Source organism: Carya illinoinensis, chromosome 9 (assembly GCF_018687715.1).
Source record: "Carya illinoinensis cultivar Pawnee chromosome 9, C.illinoinensisPawnee_v1, whole genome shotgun sequence".
In the NCBI taxonomy this organism is placed as follows: Eukaryota; Viridiplantae; Streptophyta; class Magnoliopsida; order Fagales; family Juglandaceae; genus Carya; species Carya illinoinensis.
Genome location: NC_056760.1, coordinates 11,310,787 through 11,332,925, shown reverse-complemented (window position 1 = coordinate 11,332,925; position 22,139 = coordinate 11,310,787). Strand labels below are relative to the sequence as shown.

Here is a 22,139-nt window from a genome sequence, read left to right as displayed (position 1 = left end):
GGGTGTCGAGCGCGCGTCGAGCGTTCGACTCTGCCTGATTTCGCTCGAGCGTCCTATCGAGCGCACATCGAGCGTTCGACTCTGCCTGATTTCGCTCGAGCGGCCAATGTCTCCGCTCGAGCGATCTTCGTTTTTCAGCAACCTGCTCGAGCTCCCTGTCGAGCGGCAGTCGAGCGTTTGAATCTGCCTGAATTCGCTCGAGCGGCCAAAAGCCTCCGCTCGAGCGAACTTGTAAAATCTGCAATATGAAATTTTGCAAGCCATCAAATACCCCCAAACTTACAACTTTGTTTGTCCTCAAACAAAAAGAAAAACAAATGATAGTTTAGGCAATATCAACTCGACCCCAAAGAGAAGTATCATCACTCACCAAGCTTTTATGAATTTAGATTTCATCTCTAGTATCTTACTCTTTTAACATCAAAGATAGCAAGAAAATCAGTCAAAAATTTTGCAATTTGTCAAGCAAGAGTTAGGCGTTTACTTCAGCCTAAAGCTAAGACCTTGAGTGTGTGTGTGATATAGTCAATTTAACCTCAAACCACCTGCAAACTTAGATAAAAGTAGAACAACCAAAATCAGAAGAATTCTCTTAAAACTTAACCCCATAAGTCCAATTTTCAGAAATCCTCTCCACTAATATAGTCAACACCAAAATCAAAGATCAAAAGGTCTTTATTAAGGTTGTAATGATAGGCCACAGGGTGAGGGTTAAGAAAGAACTGGATATGGGAAATTAAATCAAACTGGGAAAATACTTAGTGAAAAGAACATTAAAAGAGAAACTCACATGATTCAAATCATAGCTCTTTCTTGGCAATATGCTCATACTTGTGGCATTATTATTGCTGTAATCACTGATGTAATACCAACACTTCCCTTAACAAAATTTGAGGTAATTCACTTTCCGCTTGGCTACTTCTTTTTCTTTTCTTTTCTTTTCTCTTTTTTTTTTTTTTTTTTTTTTTTTTTTTTTTTTTTTTTTATATCACTTCCTTTCTTCTTCTTCTTTTTCTTTGATCGAACAGAGCAAACATAATACGTTTCATCATGTAACCAATTTTCTCTTTTAAATGTAACTCTCCACCAAAGTATTTTCTCAAACTATCAACGGTAGATTCATTGTTTTTCAGGCTTAGAGCGGGCATGGTTTATGTAGTTTAAAGAATCAATAAAGGCTCATGAAGGCTCAAGGGGGTTGACTATGGAAACACACCATGTAATGATGGCATGACATTTAGGACGGCTGAGAAAGCTTTTTGGTTATGCCAAAGAAATGCCTAGATCATTTCTCTAATATTTGGTCTCGACTAGGATTTCGCCTCAAGGACCCATCAACGGATTCTAGAGCAAAGCAAAATCGAACCTTCCTCTTTCAATTAATTCAACTTCTTCTCTTCATAAGCAAAATGGAGTAAGAGAAAAACGACTATGTGCTCAATTGTGTTCAAGGTCAAAGATTTAAACCAAAGTACCCACAAAACTTCACTTGACATAAAAGAAATTTTTGAAAATTTTTCTCAAAACCATCTTCAATCACAAATTTCAGAGTCATAGAGAATTCAATCTTACTCCAATGCATGCTTGGTAAAAGAATCAAACAACCCATCAACAACCCAAAACTTAGAAAACAAGAGGATCAAATAATTATAGGAGTTTACACCCCCAAACTTAAACTAAACAATGTCCTCATTGTGATGCAAAAGTAAAAAGGATTGAAGAAATAAAGGAACTTCCCTGGTTTCATGGTGAACCTTCCGAGGTTTTAAAATTTTCCAGCTCTTTATTCTTGCTAAATAAACCTGCATCAAAAACCAATTTATTAAAACTTAAATAAATAAAGATAATAAAATAAATGAAAGAAATAAAGATAGATCTATGGGTTGCCTCCCATAAGCGCTTGTTTTAAAGTCTACAGCCAGACTTTTCAATCTTCATCAATCGGGATCTCTAAGAGGAATAAGTGTACAGTTCCTCTCCACTTCATTGCTAAGTGATGTATCCTGCTGCAAGGCTCGTTCTAGGTGATTGGCTGGTGCATCTTCTTTAAAGGCCTTTTCTTCACATTGCTTAATGTCATCAATCCGAAAACAAGTGCTTGGCTCTTCTGGAATTCTCATGGCTTGGTAAATGTTGAACATAACTTCTTCCTTGTTCACTCTCAATGTTAACTCACCCTTTTGAACATCAATCAAAGCTCTTCCCGTAGCCAAGAATGGTCGGCCAAGAATTAGTGGGACTTCTTCATCTTCTTCCATGTCTAACACCACAAAATCAGCAGGGAAGATAAATTTATCTACTTTTACCAATACGTCTTCTATGATTCCCCATGGATACTTGATGGACCGATCCGCTAGTTGCAAAGAAATTGTTGTAGGCTTCATCTCTTCAAGTCCTAGTTTCCTGCAAACAGAAAGTGGCATAAGATTAATGCTAGCACCAAGATCACATAAAACTTTATCAAAAAATGAATTTCCAATAGTGCAAGGCAAAGTGAAACTCCCCGGATCTTTCAATTTTTGAGGCAATTTCTTTTGAAGAATGGCACTACATTCTTCAGAAAGCTTCACTGTTTCAAACTCTTCCAACCTTCTCTTCTTGGAAATGATGTCCTTCAGGAATTTGACATAATTTGGCATTTGTTCCAAGGCATCTGCAAAAGGAATATTAATGTGAATTTTCTTAAAGATATCCAAAAACTTAGAAAATTGCTTATCTAGTTTTTGCTTTTGAAAGCGCTGAGGGTAAGGAAGTGGAGGAGCAAGAATAGAAGGATTGTCAGGAAATGAAATTGTAGGAGCAAAGTCGGTCTCCTCTAATGTATCATTGACAATCTCATCTTCTTCTACTTTATTCTTGCTTTGGCCAATGTTCACAGCTGTAGGGGTGGACTTGCTCTCCTTCAATGGTGACCTCTCTATTTCTTTTCCACTCCTAAGTGTGATGGCCTTGCATTGTTCCTTTGGATTCACTTCAGTGTTGCTGGGAAAAGCTCCTCTCTGTTGGGCATTGATGGTAGTGGCTAGTTGCCCAATTTGCACTTCAATATTCTTTATAGCAGCTCCCATATTGCTACAATGAGTCTCAATGTTGTCCAATCGTGAATCAGTCTTTTTAAACCTTGCATTGGTCTCCTGAACAAAGGAAACCATGGCATCCTCAAGTGACATCTTCCTCTCGCTTGGTTGGCTATCAAATCCGGGAGGATGTTGAGGTTGCAACACATTCTTGGTATTTCCATATGAAAGATTCTCATGATTTCTAAGCCCTGGATGATAGTAATTTGGCATAGGATTACCACGATAGTTATAGTTCCGATTGTTGACATATTGAACTTGTTCTTGACTCGCCTCATTGCTTGGAACTATCATACTTGTTGATGCTACATATTCTGTACTTTGTGGTATCCTTTGTGTTGTCAAGGCTGAAATCTGATGAGATAGAGTAGCTACTTGAGCGGAAAGAGCTGCTATTGGCTCCAAGTCATGAATTCCAGCAACCTTCTTAGCCAAAGTCCTCTCAGTTGGCCATTGATAGTTGTTTGAGGCCATTTCCTCCAAAAGTGCAGTAGCACCTTCAGCTGTCTTCGACATCAAAGTTCCACCAGAAGCAGCATCAACTATAGTTCGAGTTTGCCCATTTAACCCATTATAGAACATCTGAACTTGCAACCAATCTGGCAATCCATGTTGTGGGCAACGTCGAATCAAGTCCTTATACCTTTCCCATGCTTCATAGAGTGACTCAAAATCATTTTGCTTGAATTGGCCAATCTCACTCCTGAGTTGGGCTGTTTTGGCAGGAGGAAAGAATTTAGCAAGAAACCTCTCAGCCATGTCCTGCCAACTAACGATGCTTCCCGGTTGTAGAGATTGTAGCCAACCTCTAGCCTTGTCCCTCAAAGAGAAGGGAAACAATCTCAGTCTAATGGTGTCTTTAGTAACACCATTGATCTTCACAGTGTCACAAATCTCCAAGAACATAGCCAGGTGAATATTGGGATCATCAAGTGGTGATCCACTGAATTGAGCCTGCTGCACCATGCTAATCAAAGCTGGTTTGAGCTCAAAGTTGTTGGCATTGATTGGCTGGCGCATTATGCTCGAGTAATTTCCATTCACAACTGGCCGTACATAGTCCTTCAAGGTGCGTGGTAGTACCTCACGATCTTCTTCAGCCATAGCTAGTATCTTATTTCTTCTTAGTGATCTAAGAGTTCTTTCAATCTCCGGATCAACAGGAATAATGTCACGAGATCTAGTACGGCGCATCCAATGTCAGAAACACACCTGTAGAACAAATTAAAACAAAGTTCTAAATTAAAACCAAGATTACTTTGTATCGATATTGACAAAAAAAAATAAGAATAAACTAATCCCCGGCAACGGCGCCAAAAACTTGACCGGTGCAAAACTGCAAGTGCACAGTATCGTAGTTTTATAGTAAAGTAATAAGAAGAGTATCGTCCTCAGGGATTGGTACCTTACTCTTGCCAAATACCAAAATTATGCTAATCTCAATTTTATCTAGAGAAATCGCTAAGGTTTTTGTAGTAGCAAATAAAACTAGATCAACTCAAGAGAAATAAGCAAAGAAAGTAAAACTGATGTTTGAAGATCAAATTCAATAGGGAAGAAAACTTCTAGGAAATCGATTTCACCATAATTCTTCACTATGCTTTTCTCATCCAGCTAATTTAACTTAAACCTCTTTTGTCTATTAGCAAATCTCTAATTCATCCAAAAGCCTCTTTCGATAGTCAATTGGAATTGATTCTAGTTTATCAATTCACACAAGAGTATGCAAATTAAATAATCAAGAACGCAATAAGACCAATGATTTAATTACTACACAGGTTCATACAAGTCTTTCGATCTCTATACTTACCTATGCTGAAATATCCAAGATCTACCCTATGATTCCCTCTTTCGATAGCAAATCACAAGATTAATAATCATCTAATCAATGGCCAGTTAATTAGAAGCATTAAACTCAGAATAAATCAGATAAACAAAGAGAGAATTGCATTAAATTAGCATGGACAAACAAGCATAGTTCGGAATTAGGTTACATCGTTTTCCTAGAAAGAAGAAAATTTAGCTCATACTAGAATTGGAATTCAACATAAACGAATTCACCATAATTATTCTGAGAAGATGGGAAGAAGAAAATAAACACTGAAAAATCCTCCTTGCAGCCTCAACTGGTCGTCAAAAGCTCAAGAGAACGATTCAACGCCTTTCTCCCGTCCGTGCTCGTGTAAGAATCCAACGTACGTGCAATAAATTGGAATTCCGTCTCCAAAACAAATGATTTGAATCCCTCTAGCTATGTTTTTCTCTCCCAAAGAGTGTTCTCCAGTCAAAAACCGCGGCTCTAGAGTGAAGAATGGCCTTTTATATGGTCCCACGGCGGAAAACCTAAAATCTGTCAAAATACGATGTTCGCTCGAGCGGGGTGTCGAGCGCGCGTCGAGCGTTCGACTCTGCCTGATTTCGCTCGAGCGTCCTATCGAGCGCACATCGAGCGTTCGACTCTGCCTGATTTCGCTCGAGCGGCCAATGTCTCCGCTCGAGCGATCTTCGTTTTTCAGCAACCTGCTCGAGCTCCCTGTCGAGCGGCAGTCGAGCGTTTGAATCTGCCTGAATTCGCTCGAGCAGCCAAAAGCCTCCGCTCGAGCGAACTTGTAAAATCTGCAATATGAAATTTTGCAAGCCATCACATGTATTGTTGTGTAATAATTGACTATAGCCAACCATTTTGCCTCTTCTAGATTTTTGAGATTGGTTACACATCTTAGGGAAAGGTAGAATTTATAATTCTTACTTAATTCAAGTAGTTAATAGAGTTAATTCTAAGTTACCTCTTAGGCTTTATATTTCAAGAAATGGAGTTAATTAAAGCAGTCTGTATCATGATTTCGTTATTACTCAAAATTTCAGATCAACTACATTTTCACTCAAAAATTTCATTGTGTAAATTTCTAGAATGGTTGTCTTCCATGGTACCATCGACGAATTCACTGAACTTGTTCCAGAATGTTTTGTCAACCTTGTTCCATAATGACAAATCTGAACTTGTGTGCAGTGATTGCAGAATCAGTCATGCCATCTACACAATCATCAGCGTCTGCACCTGATGAAAGTGTTTTCGAAACACCCAGTTGTTGGTGTGGTTCGAAAGTACCACTAAAGATGTCGCACACAATGAAAAATCCAGGAAGGAAATTTCTCGCGTGCCCAAACTATAAAACGGTAAAGTAATAATTCTAATTTTGACTTTTATGCTTCATTAAATGGTCATTTGTAACAATTAAAGGTTCTTATTGTGTGCAGGGAGAAGCGAGGAAATGTGAATTTTTGCTAGAGGAAAACATTCGTGTAAGAGAGAGTAAAGTTTGGAAGATGTGGGATGGCGTATTGGTGCGCGAGAATGAAGTTCGTAATCTGGAAGATAAAGTACGAAAGCGAGAGACTACTCTTCATAGGGAAAAATAGAAATTACTATTCTTGTATTGGGTTGTTGTTTTTGTAATTATTTTGGGTTGGTTTGGATAAAGTGTATGTAAATAAATATCTAAACTTTGAGTCGTACTTTGGCTCTTTTGATGTAAAGGAGTACTCTAACCTACTGGTTAAAAACTAACTATTTTGTTAAGGGTTTTGTACCCCAACTAGAATATTTTCCCATGATGTAGAATATGGATGTAATGGATATTAAGTTCAAGCTTGAAATGTGAATTTGGAATTTCCATTTCTTGTTTTGTGGAATTTATGGTGTTTCACTTGGTGCATGCTGGTCCAAAAGTGGTCTTAAACTGTGATAGGTAAACTGCAATTCTTATGGATGTTTTTTCCATGGGTCCCGAAATATACACAGGCCTGTCTAGGAGATGAGAATCAGAAATCCTTACCAACAAAAAATTGATCCAACACAATGGCAATATGAAAACAATTTCAAATATTTACTAATGAGATTGAATGTCATATACTACATCTTTACAAACTGATTTGCATCTTTACAAACTGATTTACATTGATGTACATCTTTACAAAGTGCAAATATGCATCTGCCCAAAAATGCATGGCATATCAATGAACTTGGTCGGCATCAAACTGATTTGCATCAAACTTCACTTGGTCGGCATATCATTTTCCAGGATTAGCCCAAAAATGTACCAACACTTTCTAAGTAGTTTGTTGTTTACCTGTACGGAATACCCCTGCAAGTCCATAAATACACACTTGTAAATAACACCTGAAAATTACCTGCTACTTGTTGAATATGTGGTCTGTCTTGCCAACCCAGCATGGAATTTTTTTTTTTTTTATAAATTTCCATTATAAATTCAAACAAAATTAGCCCCAGAAAATACATTCACATGCCTATATAAACTAAAAACTATAAATAAAGAACCAAATCATTCCATGTCCTATAAAAGTAAACTATTACAACACATGCCATACTTGAGCATATACACCAAGTCTCTTCAAGAGGTCCAAAAAATGCAGCACACATACAAAAAGCCTCAAAAATAGCTCCATACCCGATCCATAGTGGTCCAAAATATTTCCCATCCCAACATACACAAACTGCAAAATACCCAATCCCAACACTTCCAAAAATGTGTATTCCCATCGGCATATCACTTACTTGTGTGCATCAACTCGGTCACACATCTGTACCAAAAGAACTATATTAAAATAAAAAGTTGTAATGCACCATTTTTTAGTTTTAAAAATTATAAGACTTGATTACCTCAACCATGGTGTTCACGTATTGAAATCACATACCTCATCCAAATTCCCTTGTGGAGTTGATTGTGTAAGAATGCTCTCTTGTGTACCAACACCAACCCCAGCACCCTGGTCTGGTTCATCTACCAATATTTTCCTTTGAGTCTAAGTTCCAAAAAATTTATAGAAATAAAATTAAGTGCCATAATACTAACCATTCAAGGGTTAAAAAATTAGACTCAAAAGTTACCGGTTTTTTTCTCTTGTTTGCTATCTTTTCCACGGGGGAAACCTTCCTCTTGCTTGGGGGTCTCCCTTTCCCTCGGACGACATTAGGGCTTAAGATCTTCACACCCGTATCTACGACCACTTTTGGATTTTCTTTCGTTTGTTCGAATGTCGACTCTGGTGTTGAACCTTCACACTTTTTCTCAAAGTCATCAACAACACGCAGGAAAGCGCTGACCTTTCCATTATCTGAGGAAATTTTGGTTGCTAATTTCATACATCGTTTAACCACAACCTCATAATTTCGTGCATCTGATCTGTCCCGCTGGTCATCGTAACTACTTCTGAGTAATGTGTATCTCCTCTTTATGTCTTTTCTCCAGCGATCCAATACATATACATCTGGCATCACATTAATCTTTTTCAACTGCAAAACTCTAAGTGCATGCCTACAAGGAATCCCCCTGGTCTCAAATAGTGCACATGTGCATTTTACCTCCACTTCTTCTTCATTAAAGTAAACTTCAAAATTTACTGTCTTGATGTGGTCATCAGCAGATATTTCATCCAATACATCGTATTTTAGAATGCACCCTTGTGTGCTTACCAACGAACAATTACAACACATTAGCCCCAACAACTCTTTTTGGACCTCTTTGAACTTTGCATTCGTGTATAACTTTTGAAACTGTTTCTCAATGTTGAAATGAGAAACACAGGGAATTGTTTGGTTCATAGAATTGAAGTCAGTAGTGGTCTCTACCTCAACCTTCTTTCTAAGGGCATTATCAAACTGGTCGACGAATTCCTTCAACGTGGTTCCAGAATGGACATACCCATAAAAAAATGCATTCATGCTTTCCGACCTTTGAGTCGTACTCATACCCGCCCAAAATTCAGTTTTCAAATAAGCTGGAATGCAAAAAGACCTTTCCTCGAATAAGGCCTGAAGCCATTTATTGCCAACCAGATCATACTTTCTAAGTAGTTCACCTCAACTTGCCTCAAATTCTGATGTAGTCTGTGAGTCATATACTGCAACTTGAATGTCAGTCTTCAACCCCGCTGAGAATTTGGCGTGAAATCCTAGCTTCTCTGGAAGTTTCCGCATGATATGCCACAGACAATATCTATGACGAGATTCGGGGAATACAATGGCAATAGCATTCTTCATTGCCCGATCTTGGTTGGTTATGATGGCGTGGGGGGCCCAACCATTCATACAATCCAACCACATTTGGAACAACCAGACAAAAGTATGTGTGTCCTCGGTTGAAATCAATCCCGCCCCTGATAATATGGACTGCCCATGATGATTAACACCAACAAATGGGGCAAAAGGCATCACGTACCTATTTGTTAGGTACGTAGTATCGAAAGTTACAACGTCGCCATAATATTCATAAGCTGCTCGACTACGGGCATCAGCCCAAAACACATTTCATAGCCTACCATCATCATTCACGTCCATGTTAGAAACGAAGCCATCATTCTGGTCTCTCATTCTTTGGAAATAATGATTAAGGGCTTCGCCACCTCCTTTACCCAACCGTAAATGTCTTGCCTTATCAATGAAATTCCGACAATCTTTCTCTTGAAAAGTTAAATTCTCATAACCCCCCGCATCAACAATAAGAGAATTAAAATTTTTGTTCATTCTTATTCCGGCTCGATCATTCAGATCCAGGATCCTTTGGCTATATTCGTCTAGAAACTTGTGCGATCGCAACAGTCTGGTTTTCTTGGGGCTCACAGTTATGTGGTTATGCACATTTTCAACAGTTGTGAAAACCCACTTTTCATTCTTACTCAACGTAGCATTTACTCTTGCTTTACAATCTGTTCTGGTTGTTGGCCGTGGCTTCGAGATATTACTATTCTTAGGTTGGTACTTTCCGCCACAGGCGCAACCAACGGTCACATACACAGGCCTCCCCTCATCATCTTTTCTAGTTCTCTGTGTCCGTACATCGAAACCCTCTTGCTTCGCATATTGCTTATAGTAGGCCGTCAGCTCTTTCACACTTTCAAACTCCATGCCTGATCTTGGTTCTTCAACTCTCAACTCATCATCTTCGACAATAGTGGTACCCTTCAAATCTTCATTTAAGTCAAAGAACAACTCTACATTTATTCACAGAATCAATGGATTAGCATGAAAACAATATTACTAAGGACTATAATCAAGGCAAACATATATCTAATACCGTCGGCATCATGCAACTCGGTGATGTACTGCCGACATTTTGTTCGTCAACTACAGGGGTTGGCACATTTGACGACGATGGCGCCGCTTGCCTCGGGTCATCCGGATTATAAGCTGGCAGCTACTCAAACAGTACACATTGTAAGTCTAAATGGAATAACTCTACAAAAATTAATCCGGTTAATTTCTAAAATTTAAAATTTCAAATAGCTCCATACCCGAAATGAAGTATCAAATGGGCTAAAGTCAACAGGATTGGAAGTTGGGGGGCATGACATCTTTACATTACATTAAAACCACGCTGCAATAAAAATTAATGCTTTTTCGTCAACTTGCCATTATAAATTTCCCAATTAAACATGAAAGCATAATCAGTCATGGTGCACCAAATTGTTATTTTGACTAAATATGCAATGAAAACCAGATTCAAGTCGTCAAAGCAACCAAACAAAAAAATGAAGCCCCACTGAATCAAACTATTTTTAGTTTTTTGGTAAACCACCTCTCTTCTTCGTTTTGTCTTAGCTTTGTCTTTTTCTACACTTGTAATAATTTCTTTCATTGTGAGTGAGGCACGCCACCCATATCTACTGGTAAAAAAAAAAAGAAGAAGCTATTTTTCCTCAATCAAGCTTCAATCCAACCACATACAATCAAAGCTACCCCATTAAAACTAAACCCATTTACAGCCTCAATATTTATGGGTAGATTCACGTCATTAATTTTCTTACCATATTCTAATTACCACTCTTTAATGAAAGTACATGTACATATAATGCTATAAAGAAAAGGACCTACTGGTTCAATTAATGCATAATCCTCTCCATGTTGCATGCACTTGCAGGTTCGAAATATCACACCAGACAGTGCCCACAGACAAGATATATATACTGAAAGCAGAAAACAGCAATATTATTTGAATCAACTCGGTCATACATGGGTTTCTTCCATCAAACAGAGTATAGTTCGAAAGCAGATGAGAATAAATAATCGGTTACCAGATGGGTTTCTTCCACATTCACACGGTACAATTTTTCCCCACATGCCCTAACCCACAATACCCATCTCAGAAACACAAAGCGATGTACACATCAACCTCATACCAATGTATTGACAAGAAAATGAAAAATATTTACCAACCAAGCTGACCAAACCGTTGGGAAACAGAGCAGCCGAGTCCTTCTCGCTGGTTTCGTACGTTTATTCAACTCGCAGCAAGTTGTAGTGCTCGGCAGAAGTAGGTGCTTTGGAAGCTGGTGTTTCAAATGCAGATGCCGGCGCTGGGGAGTTATTTTCGCGGTGGGAAACAGTTGCAGTGCTCGACGATGCCGGAGGGTTATTTTCGAGGTGGGAAACAATTGCAGTGCCCCGAAATATACCGAACGGGGAGTGCGGTGACGCGGCAGACGTGGTAGTGCCGCTCGGTGGTGCTAACGAGACCGACGGCATCGCCGAGAGGCTCTAGGCAGAGGATGTGCACGCCGGTTGTTGTTGAGGGAGGAGGGTCTTCGCGAGATGAATTCGAATGAGGCTAAATGAAAAACTTAATTTCAAACACAATCAAAACGTGCATTTTGGTTAGGAAAAAAAAATATATATATATATATATATGTAGGGCTGCCACGTAGTGAGTGCAAAGTGTGCACCACTACAGTGACTTTTCCGTAGAACAACTCGTTTATATTCTAGGGCCCATGCATGCTTTAGGTAGGGACCGCGTGAATGATAAATGGATTCGAATTTCACCATCACTGTTTGCCGTATGATGTTAGTGATTACGTTTTCCTTGAAACTATGCCCCACACATCTCATTATAGAGAAAAGCTTAGAGTCCGATGGCTGTGAAAAATATATTTTTCCACTGGCCAATAACAACAAAACACGTAGGCGATCTAAACTTGTCTGAAATGCACCCGCATGTATAAGAAAAGACATAACTTCGTTCTCTCCTTCTCCCTCCCACCTTCACTCCTCCACCCTGAGCCTTCCCCTTTCTCTCCCTCCCATCTGCACTCCTCCACCCCGACGGAAGCCCCAACCCTTATTGTTCATTCTTATTTCCCAGCATCAAATAAATAAACAATATTATAACTAATGAAACAAGTGATACCAAATAGAGTGATGGATTCAATGTTGTACGTACATTTCATTACTATCTAGAGCCGTGCTTCAGGCCGGATGGATTTCCCCAAATTTTGTAATTGAATTGTAGATTTTAGGCCACCTGTGCAAAACTGCGTGCTTGATGTTCTACTACTGACTCTGGGTTTTCTTGAAGTTTTTGTGCATAATCAAAATAAATAGAGTAGCGACCATATTCTACATTGTATTGTTTAAACTTGTTCATGAGTCAGCTTTGTCAAGGTGCAATGTGTATCTTTCGCCACGATTCTATGGAGCTTTGATGATTTTGATTGAGATGAAGCTGTGGCAGTATAATCATTTGTGCTCTGTCTTATATATTTGCATAGGTTGATATCAGTTTCTGCAAGAAATAGAAATTAACTTTGATGGTTGAACTCTGAACTGGGAAGTAGATATCCATATACCATCCTCATGAAAATAAACGACTAGAGCTTTTCACCTGAAGAGCTTTTTACACGAGGCGAGGGACTCTAGTGATGGTCGGGATTGTGAAACCACTAGACGCCTTTGCAATTTCCCCGCACAAAGTCTCCGTATGCATACTTCTTCAGATCTATGCTCCGTTTGGGACTACCTTCCGTCGGCGTCGAGCGCAGATGGGGGAGGGAGAGGGGAGAAAGGAGGGGGAGACGTGTTGGGGTGTATGTGGCTATATTGAGGATCTTTATAGAATGCCTACGTGCCTTGTTTTTATCAGTCAGTCAGTCAGAAAATGTTTTTCCCACCCATCCGGCCCCAAGATTTTCTCCTCGTTATAAGCACAAGTACCTTTTGAATGGCAATCACTTTGGCAACGAAATTTACTCCAAAACGAAACCGCGACGAGATATCTGAATTTGGAAACCTGAATCCAACGAAGGAAAGCCAGAAGAAATACAATGGATCTACATTTTCTCTTTCGTAAGTGTGATTCATACACACGAGTACATGGAAAACATGCCCTTTTTTTTTTAATGTAATGATAAAAAAAGGAAGAAGGAACACCTGTTTAATTAATGAGGTAATGAACTAGAATAGGGAACATTATTGTACATGTCATAAACATCAAGAATATGAACACTAATGGCATCTTCATAAACAACTCACACTATCAAATAAATACAAATTAAAATTAGATGATAAAACATACATACTGATAATTCTAATTTCCGTGGTAGAACTAGGAGTAGCAAACATCTCAAACCACTTGAGGAGGCAACTCAACGACTTATGTACATATCAAATTAGCAAAAACCATAATTTGCAGCTTCCACGCAATACACCATCTTCTAGCTGCAGCTGCTACTGTTTTTTTTTTTTTTTTAATGGTAACAATATCTTCTAGCTTCTTGACAGCTTTGATCCCTTTTTCCCTATCGCATAAGCATCCTTAGGACATAAATTTCCAAGTAGAGTTACATTGACTATCACAGGATCTTCAGCCTACTACTCTGCATCTTCAAGGGCAACTTACTTACAGACACTTGAAATTTGGACAGGAAAGAAGTGTGTGGTCAGGCAAAGTTGCATATTTCCATCACTTTGCCCTTCCAATATTTACCTGTAACATAATCAAAATGTAAAGATACGCAAAATTTTTACACAGGAACCACATCGGCATTTTGACTTTCATCACATGTCAAAATTAGTCCTTCAACATAAGTTGGGAGAAGGCAACGGATCCACTGACAGCCTGTTGAGACAGGCTCTGCTGGTTCAACAATCATAAGTACATTTTCACGGCGCCGGACAACCCCCATCACACTTACAGTGCTCCCTTCTTTGATATAGCTGATATACAAGAAACACACACTATGAAGCATACAGTTGTAAAGTGAACGGAGATTGAAAATTCAAGAAATTAGGTATGCAGATTCTATTACACCATTCTTAGAAAACACACAAAGACGATAAACCCACAAATATGACATTGAGAAGCATGGAATTAAAAAAATACTCAAAAAATAAAATAAAATAATTGGCATACCCTTCTTTGAGTCGCATTACACGATCATCACTAGAGAGGCTGCGATCAGCTAGCCATTGTAAAAAGCTTGGAGATAAGTCTTTGCTTTCCTTTGTTACATCAACTACAGTGGCTGGTTTGACAAATGGAGCAACCTTAGCCCCATAACCTGCCTTGACCAGTGCTCTCAACCCAGTTTGGAAGTCTGATATGTAAAAATCAGCTACATATTTCTGTTCATTAAAAGTAACCAAATTATCATTGGCCAAAATTTGATCCTCAAACCATTATATAGAGTAGATCAATAAAAACAGTTCCCCAAACTAACCTCGGAATATCTAGATCCCCATGAAAAGCAACGATGTTTTGGATGTGCAGATTTTCCACCACATCCTTTATATTCATACAATTCTGTGGAAACATATACACACCTAGGTACCCTCTGGTACGATGACTCCAAAGGAATACTGCCACAGGTCACGACCTTCATGAAAGATAAATATGGCACATTAATTCTCAAGAAAATAGCAAGTATGGAAAAATGAAACTTATTTTCGCAAGTATAGAAAAATGGAACGGCAACCTAAAAACAATCCTTTTTTCAACTATAGCTTTCCTCTCTCTCTCTCTCTTCCAAAATTATAACAATGTACTTATTTAGTCAGAAGTGAAATTGCACAAATATACCATTAAGAACTTCTACAACCAAAGAAATTCCAATTACAGTCTATGCATTATGATGTAAGCTGATCTATTTATCTTGAGCAAGTGGATGCTGCCCAAATCAACTACTAATGATAAAGGCCACCAGTAAATACCAAAATTCCATCTAAAACCTCCAGTTATTTTTTACCCTTTCAAGAATAATCCTCTAAACCAAAACTCCTATTAGGAACTTTTATACAACTCACTGTAGTGCTTCCTCATAAATTGGTTACTTTGATTTCCACATTATAACAATTCCTTCAATCTACCAAGTACTAACTAACCCAAATGCTTTATTATGGGTCTAACACCATATTTATAGATAGTCGAGATCTTAAAGTTTTGAATTATTCTTTCCTCAAGTCTTTTTCCTTTTCACCACCAGCCCATATAATTTCCAAGCCAACTAAAAACCAATATCAAACAGGAATTTGCCATATATATTCAACATGAGAGTTGTAGAAGCCTCCACAATGAAAGCCAAGAGGTTAGTCCAGTATATGACATAAAATGAAGAAAAAGAATGCAAAGTTCAACGGTGAATCAGAGTTTAAAAGGAAGTTGGGTGTTCAACAACATATTCTACCCAACAAAATTCAAAAGATTGCATCAACTTGTCAACATTAAAGGTGAATGATGCCAACTTTCAAATGCATCAACCTTATCATTTCACTGATATAGATCCATTTACTATTCAGTCTATGGGAGCCTTATAAGAAAGAGAATTGCAATAGACATAAAGAGATTACACAAAGTAAACCTGTGGTTTCATGGAATTCATTAGATCTATTTTATAATAAAAGTAACTTTACAATTTGACGTACCGCATCATGTCATATCAGTTTGTGAGTTTACTTTTCTGTAATTTATTTGTGGCTAGATAATATTACAAAAGGTTAGGGGCGTTTATAGGCATCCAAATAGTTTATATGTGCTGTAGTAGTGAAAATAAGGGTAGAATAAAATATTATCATCAGAGAACCCATTTCCAAATTGGGTTCTAGGTCACTTGTGGCATTCTATATCCTTTAACCTCCAAAGAAGCAAGGCATGGTCCCTTGCAAATTCTAACAAGCACATGCAACCAGGAAATTATCCTTGAAGCTTTGCTTGCAGTACTCCCTTGTTGACATGGACCCAAAACCATCAATAAGTTTCTAACTTAGTGCATGCAAGTAAATGACTGACATCGAAATAATTGCATGGTTGCATATGCAATATCTACAACCTCATTCACCTTCCTAATAATAATAATGGAACAGGACGACTCCCAAAAATAATAATTAAATAAGTAAGCAGATTATCTTCCCCATATCCGAAATTTCATTCTCAACTGAACCTGCACGGGTCAGATAAAACTCGTCCACATTCCAGTCCACCCATTACATATGACCCTTGGTGAAAAAGAAAAAAAAAATGTCGATTTGTGTCTTAGTTCTCCAGCCCCCAGCCCGCCGCCCAGCCAACTGTACTTTAATCATGACTAATAAATGAATATTAGAACAATTACTTAATCAAATAAATCAACATTGCGACAACGATGGTTGTTTCCTCTTAAAAACCTGTCGATTGAGTAATTAAAATCATAACCATTATTATTTATTAAAATTTGAGATTTTACCTTCCGGGAAACTATAAACTGTCTATTCTAATTCGCTTTCATTGACAAAACCCCACCTAAAAATACGAATATCTAATTTCATAAATTTCCCAATTTTCCATCCCATTCCATTCCGTTATTAAAGTATGGATATGGAGTCCGTAAAAAGAAAGGGAAAGTGAAGAGACATAGGGGAGAAATTACCCCAGTAACCTTGACGTACTGTCCGTCGACAGCGCCTCTGAGCTCAGCGTCACGGTACCTCCTCACAAACCCTAGCAACCCTCTCCTCCTCCAAACCAAATTCCAAGTGACCACCACGAGCACCGCCGGCAGAACCACCCCTCCCACCGCCACCAGTACCACCGCTTTCTTCACTGCCACCATTAGGAACGCTCCCACCAGCAACCCCATCGCCACCGCCACGATCACGACCCACACCGCTGCCTTCGGCACTGCCATCGAGCCCACACGTCTCACCTTATCTGCCGCCAAGCTCGTTACCGACGGCCCGTACACCGCCTTCCCGGAAGGCTCCATGTGAGCCGACGACCGCCTGCCCGTCGAGGATCCTATGAGTGGGCCGGACCCAATGGGACCGGAAGTGATGAGCCCGGTGGGCTGGAGCGGCATCGGTCCCGACGATTTCTTCGGGATCGGACCAGAGTTGGTATGCTTCGTGCTCAATGGGCCGGAGTTGGACCCGGATCGGACCGATCCGCTGTTGTGTTGAGAGGAGGAGGAGGGGCGTGGTGACTTGGAGGGCGGCGGGGCGTTGGCTGAAGGATCGAGGACCTGGATGTCAAACATTTTTCCGAGTTCGCCGGATTTCTTAACGTCACCGCCGGTGTAGGGCATGGCTCGTGAAGCCATTGTAGGCTGGCGCTCCTTGACCTGCTCCGGCCTCCCTGACACGTAGAGCCCATTGCTGAGCTGGTGCGACGTGATTCGACTACTCATTTCTCTGCAGAGAGAGAGAGACTGTATGTGTGCGCGCGCTGTGAAGTGTGAGAGTGTGTGTAGGTGTGGAGGAGGTGAATGGAGGTGATGGTGGCCTAGTGGGGAGTTATGGGGTTGCCGAGGATGAAATGGCAGAAATGAGAGCTACTTTTCTTCTATTGACGTGCGTATCCTTGTCTTGGAATGGCGGTACAGTGTTTGTTCCTGAGTGAGTTCACTTTCCGAGACTGACGCGTCACACTAATTACTTACCTTTTTGTTACACTACTTTGAGATAATATAACTTTTATTAATGTTATGGTTACATATTAAATATACTATAATTTTTTTAATGATATCCATTCTTAATATTAGTGATACAATTTGAATCTTTTCTTACATTATTAATGGTATTATAAATGTGAAAAATATTAAATAAACTTAAGAAAAATTTATAAAAAATTTACTTATTTACATATCAATTATTAATAAGTTGAAAATTATAAAATTTAAAATTAACAAAATTATAAAATAAATTATAAATAAAAATATAAATACGTGTAACACTACTATATAAATAATAATATCCACTAATTATTAATTTATTAATCTTCCTTTTTTGTCCGGTCTTCATAAGTGAAGGAGAGTATTTTAGCTTCTTTCTCCTCCATGTTACCAAATTATGACCGAAGGAATGTACAATCCATCATCTATTATCGTAGTTTTCAATCCAATAGATATCAGAAAATCTATTATTATCAATGTTCAATAAAAATAACAATTTTCCATATGATTAAATAATATTATAATTCAATAAAATGCATTAGAATTTACTTGTGTGCTAACACTATATATCTTGCTTCATACTAATAAGATATATTTTTATATGAAGTGTCAACCCATTTTATAATACAACGTATAACATTAAATTATATTAGTTTGTAAATTTATTTTTATATAATTTATTTATAAATCAGATATCTCTTTTAATTAATTGACCACTTATATATATCAGTGTTTTAAATACCGTATCATACCAGCCGGTATATTCCATACCATCCACTAGTTCGGTATAGGTATTAAGTGAGTATCATACTAGCTACTAGGCTGATATTTCGGTTTGTACCGGCCTATATTTTGACTCTTCTAGTTGATATTTCAGCTTTTACTTTTTTTTTTTCATTTTTTCAAACTGCAAATTCATTTTTTATCCCAAGTTAGACTATACTATTTATAATTTATATATATAATTAATTCATATATAGACTATTATTTTGAAATATAATATATATATTTATATATAATTTATTCATATATTGACTATTCCTAAACGGTACATGAAACGGTATCGGTATCGAAATATTTCGTTCAAGTACATTGACCGGTATGGTATTCAAAACTTTGATATATATATATATATATATATGCGTGTGTGTGTGTTGGCTTAGTTTGAATATAGAAATGTTTCGTCTCATCTTATATTATTATTAAAAGAATTTTAAATTTTCACACAAAATATATTAAACAATTTAACTTTTTCAAATACCAAAACTATAATAATATTAAAAAATAATATTCTAACAATATTTTATTCCACTTTCATTTAAAACCATCTCATCTCATTTCAATATAATTATTACACAATTCTTTAAGCATATAAAAAAATAAAAAAAATAATACTAAATATAGACTTAACATATATAATATTTTTAAAAATACTTATATAATCCATTATGAAGAAATACATATTTAAGCGAGTACACTTTAGACCAAAAAAAAAAAAACTGCACGACACTATCTCACTCAAGATTATACAAATTATTTTCTAAGACTAATACAAAGAATTCTATCAATAGAAGGAAAATATGTAAGAAAAATATTAGATACAGTAATAAGTATCTTATATTTTTATTTAAAAAAATAAAGATGAGATTTACATAAAAGTTATTTTTTAAAAAAATAAAATATACAATATTTATGATTATATATAACATTATTTAATAAATAATTAAAACAAAAACAAAAAACTAAAAAACTTAAGGGGGAGTAGCACTGCACGGGAGCAAGAGCATCTAGTGAAAAAATCATTGTCGCCTTTCAAAAGCAGTTGTTCTTCTCAATCATCTGTCGCATCCATGGGTCCGCTGAGGAGGTTGGCGCTGTGGGCTAGTGAGTCCCACAACGTAGATATGCTGCGGCCAGAAGATCTTCTGGGTTTTTGTAATTTTTCTGTTATTCTCTTCTTGGAGTTTGGTAACTCAGGATAGATCAACGGTTCAGGACAGAATCCAATCACACTCACTCCCTACACTGCACTGTACTAAATTTGGAGTTCCAAGTATGGGACCCAATCATTTGCCTCGGTAGATCTACAATAATCATCATTACTCGGAACATGGGACCTACTGTTTCCTCGAATCTAACGGTGTCAGTCGAATCGGTCGCGAGTTGTCAAAAAAAAAAAAAAACACAGCTTGTCAGCCGCCGTTAAATTTCATAGAATTTGTGAAGTTCTGGAGGGTAATGTCGGGAAGTTCATTGTTCTAGACGGTCGGCAACGGTGAACACTGAACACTCTCAAATAGCTAGCTATAGCCTATAGGGACGAATATTCCTCGTCGATACGGCCAGTCAAGAAACTAGATTTATTTTTTTAAATGCTTTTATTACGATATTTGACCAGTTGGCCAAGTGAGAGATTAATCAGCACGTGTTTATTTATTGGGCTCTTATCCAAAAATTTTGATAAAAAAAAAAAAAAAACCAAACTTTCCTTCGGTCTTATTGGTTGATCCCATTTATAAAAAGACATGTAAACATGTTGGGAGTGATACCGCACCTTACGGTCCCTGCTCCTCCCGCACATGTAAGTTACGGGGCGGGATTGCTTCCTTCTTGCACCCTGCTCCCGCGCAGGCGAGGAGGGGAAGGGACTCTCGTTAGTGTGCCAGAGTGTGAGGGTGAATTGAGAACCCTTGATCCTTCTGCCCCCATCTCCCACGTCCATTATTAGAATGGAAAAAAATTTAAAAAATAAAAAAAAATTAAACAAAAAAACCACAACAAGAAACAATACACATTAAATCCACAATACAATATAATACACAATAATAAACAAAATACAATCAAATGATTCTAATAGGAAACAACAAAAATTCTAAACTATTAAAAATAAACTCATGAACGTTAGACTCGAAAAGGAGGAGCTGAGGAGGAGGATGATGAGTAGTGAAAGACAACGACTTCGATGGAGAGGGCAACGACGGCCGTAGAGAGAGAGAGAGAGAATTTTGTGAGACAGAACTTAGAATTAACTCTCAAAATGACGTAATTTTGATGTTCATTTAATAAAAAGAATTTCATTACCAAAATGACGTCGTTTTGGTAATGAACATTTTTATATGTATATAATATGTTTTGGGCTGGGCTAGAGTGGGCTTGGGCCTAGCCTGCCTCTCGTCTTTGCTCATGTTTCTCCTATGTCCATGCCCTCGCATGGTTAGGTAGGATTGCCTTAACAGCCTAGGAGGGATCGAGGTGGTGGATGGCGGGGTGGTGGGGGCCATAGCCTCGCTGCCTTAGCCCTATAAACATGTGTGAATCTTTAAACGTGAGTCTTGAATATACATTACATAAGTTTTAGAGTAGTGTTACGTGTAATTATAATTTTATATATTAGGTTCATTTTATGAATTTTACTTTTAAATTTAAATTTTGAATTTTATAATCTCCAATATATCAATAATTGGCACATCAGTATGTATTATTATATATAAAAAAATTATAAATATAAATAACATCTTTGTAAATTTTAACCGATTGTAACACTAAATGCATCATTTTATAACATGCGATAAATGAGAGTTTATTGAATAGAATATCACATTATCTAAAAAAAATTTGCATTGACAATAATTTTAATGAACTCAATTCATATAAAATTAACTGGTTCTTTTGAAATATAAATCCATTTAGAATTAATACTTGGAGACTATATTATATAATCATTTATACTTATGAGTTTATAAGTGAGAAAATAAGCTGATAACAACCGTTACAATTGATTTATACGAGGTTATGTTATGCGCAGAATGATCCGGACACATGGACTTATAATTTGTTTTCATATTTAAGGAAACCGAATGGACTGGACATGAACTTAGATTTTGTTCTCATATTTTGTTTTAGCAGCTGGATGAAAAAATTTGAAAGAGAAATATTTGGTCGATCTATTTATAAATCTTACAAAAATTTATATATATCGTATTAGACTGCAAGTTTTGGGTAAAGTTTACAATCTAACATTATACATAAAGTTACATTAGTTTATAAATTTATTTTTAAAAAATAAAAAAGTAATGTTACGTACAGTTGTAGAATGTACAAATGTTGTGCAGTTACTTTGAAAAAAAGTAAATTTTATCATTAAAAAATTAATTTTTTTTTATATGAGTTTCGTCTTTATTTATTTTTTTCAGAATAATTATACGATATTTGTGTATTTACGACTATAACTATTATTTTTTTAAAAAAAATATGTTAAAATTTAAAGGGTTATTGTGCCGGCAGACTTTATGCCTCTCCTTTTAAAAAGGATTGTTGTTTGCTTCCCTGCGCTTGAATTTTGAAGTTTCC

The 22,139-nt window shown here is 37.3% G+C and overlaps 3 protein-coding genes and 1 non-coding gene across 4 annotated transcripts; 1 reads left to right on the top strand and 3 right to left on the bottom strand.

The window, feature by feature from the left end:
• The first annotated feature begins 3,681 nt into the window (after nucleotides 1–3,681).
• Nucleotides 3,682–3,788, top strand: LOC122277935. The gene has a single exon (XR_006229238.1). It is a non-coding gene; the product is annotated as a small nucleolar RNA R71 (small nucleolar RNA).
• A 2,258-nt stretch (nucleotides 3,789–6,046) lies between these two features.
• On the bottom strand, nucleotides 6,047–9,138 carry LOC122276797 (protein FAR1-RELATED SEQUENCE 1-like). Its single transcript, XM_043086701.1, has 5 exons — nucleotides 8,968–9,138; nucleotides 7,987–8,910; nucleotides 7,794–7,901; nucleotides 7,654–7,679; nucleotides 6,047–6,188 (listed from the first exon to the last, which is right to left on the bottom strand). Exons 1-5 carry the CDS (start codon nucleotides 9,136–9,138, stop codon nucleotides 6,047–6,049), a joined length of 1,371 nt encoding a protein of 456 aa, XP_042942635.1.
• Nucleotides 9,139–9,405: 267 nt separating this feature from the next.
• LOC122276796 (protein FAR1-RELATED SEQUENCE 5-like) lies at nucleotides 9,406–10,448 on the bottom strand. Its single transcript, XM_043086700.1, has 3 exons — nucleotides 10,389–10,448; nucleotides 10,201–10,291; nucleotides 9,406–10,088 (listed from the first exon to the last, which is right to left on the bottom strand). Exons 1-3 carry the CDS (start codon nucleotides 10,446–10,448, stop codon nucleotides 9,406–9,408), a joined length of 834 nt encoding a protein of 277 aa, XP_042942634.1.
• A 2,920-nt stretch (nucleotides 10,449–13,368) lies between these two features.
• Nucleotides 13,369–17,635, bottom strand: LOC122277305 (uncharacterized membrane protein At1g16860). The gene is made up of 4 exons (XM_043087258.1): nucleotides 16,770–17,635; nucleotides 14,589–14,744; nucleotides 14,282–14,493; nucleotides 13,369–14,085 (listed from the first exon to the last, which is right to left on the bottom strand). The coding sequence occupies exons 1-4, from the start codon at nucleotides 17,523–17,525 to the stop codon at nucleotides 13,893–13,895; spliced, it is 1,317 nt and encodes a 438-aa protein (XP_042943192.1). The 5' UTR covers nucleotides 17,526–17,635; the 3' UTR covers nucleotides 13,369–13,892.
• Between the last annotated feature and the right edge of the window lie 4,504 nt (nucleotides 17,636–22,139).

Excerpts from the sequence above, each read along its gene's own strand:
- LOC122276797 (XM_043086701.1), bottom strand. The coding sequence starts at position 9,138 with ATGAAGAATGCTATTGCCATTGTATTCCCCGAATCTCGTCATAGATAT. Across the intron at positions 8,911-8,967 it reads AGACTACATCAGAATTTGAG|GCCTTATTCGAGGAAAGGTC; the intron begins GCAAGTTGAGGT and ends AAATGGCTTCAG. Across the intron at positions 6,189-7,653 it reads GACCGAGTTGATGCACACAA|TGGTACTTTCGAACCACACC; the intron begins GTAAGTGATATG and ends CGACATCTTTAG.
- LOC122276796 (XM_043086700.1), bottom strand. The coding sequence starts at position 10,448 with ATGTCATGCCCCCCAACTTCCAATCCTGTTGACTTTAGCCCATTTGAT. Across the intron at positions 10,292-10,388 it reads CATTTGATACTTCATTTCGG|CTGCCAGCTTATAATCCGGA; the intron begins GTATGGAGCTAT and ends CTGTTTGAGTAG. Across the intron at positions 10,089-10,200 it reads TGACGAACAAAATGTCGGCA|AGTTGTTCTTTGACTTAAAT; the intron begins GTACATCACCGA and ends GAATAAATGTAG.
- LOC122277305 (XM_043087258.1), bottom strand. The coding sequence starts at position 17,525 with ATGAGTAGTCGAATCACGTCGCACCAGCTCAGCAATGGGCTCTACGTG. Across the intron at positions 14,745-16,769 it reads AGTACGTCAAGGTTACTGGG|GTCGTGACCTGTGGCAGTAT; the intron begins GTAATTTCTCCC and ends TCTTTCATGAAG. Across the intron at positions 14,494-14,588 it reads GGGGATCTAGATATTCCGAG|AAATATGTAGCTGATTTTTA; the intron begins GTTAGTTTGGGG and ends TTTAATGAACAG.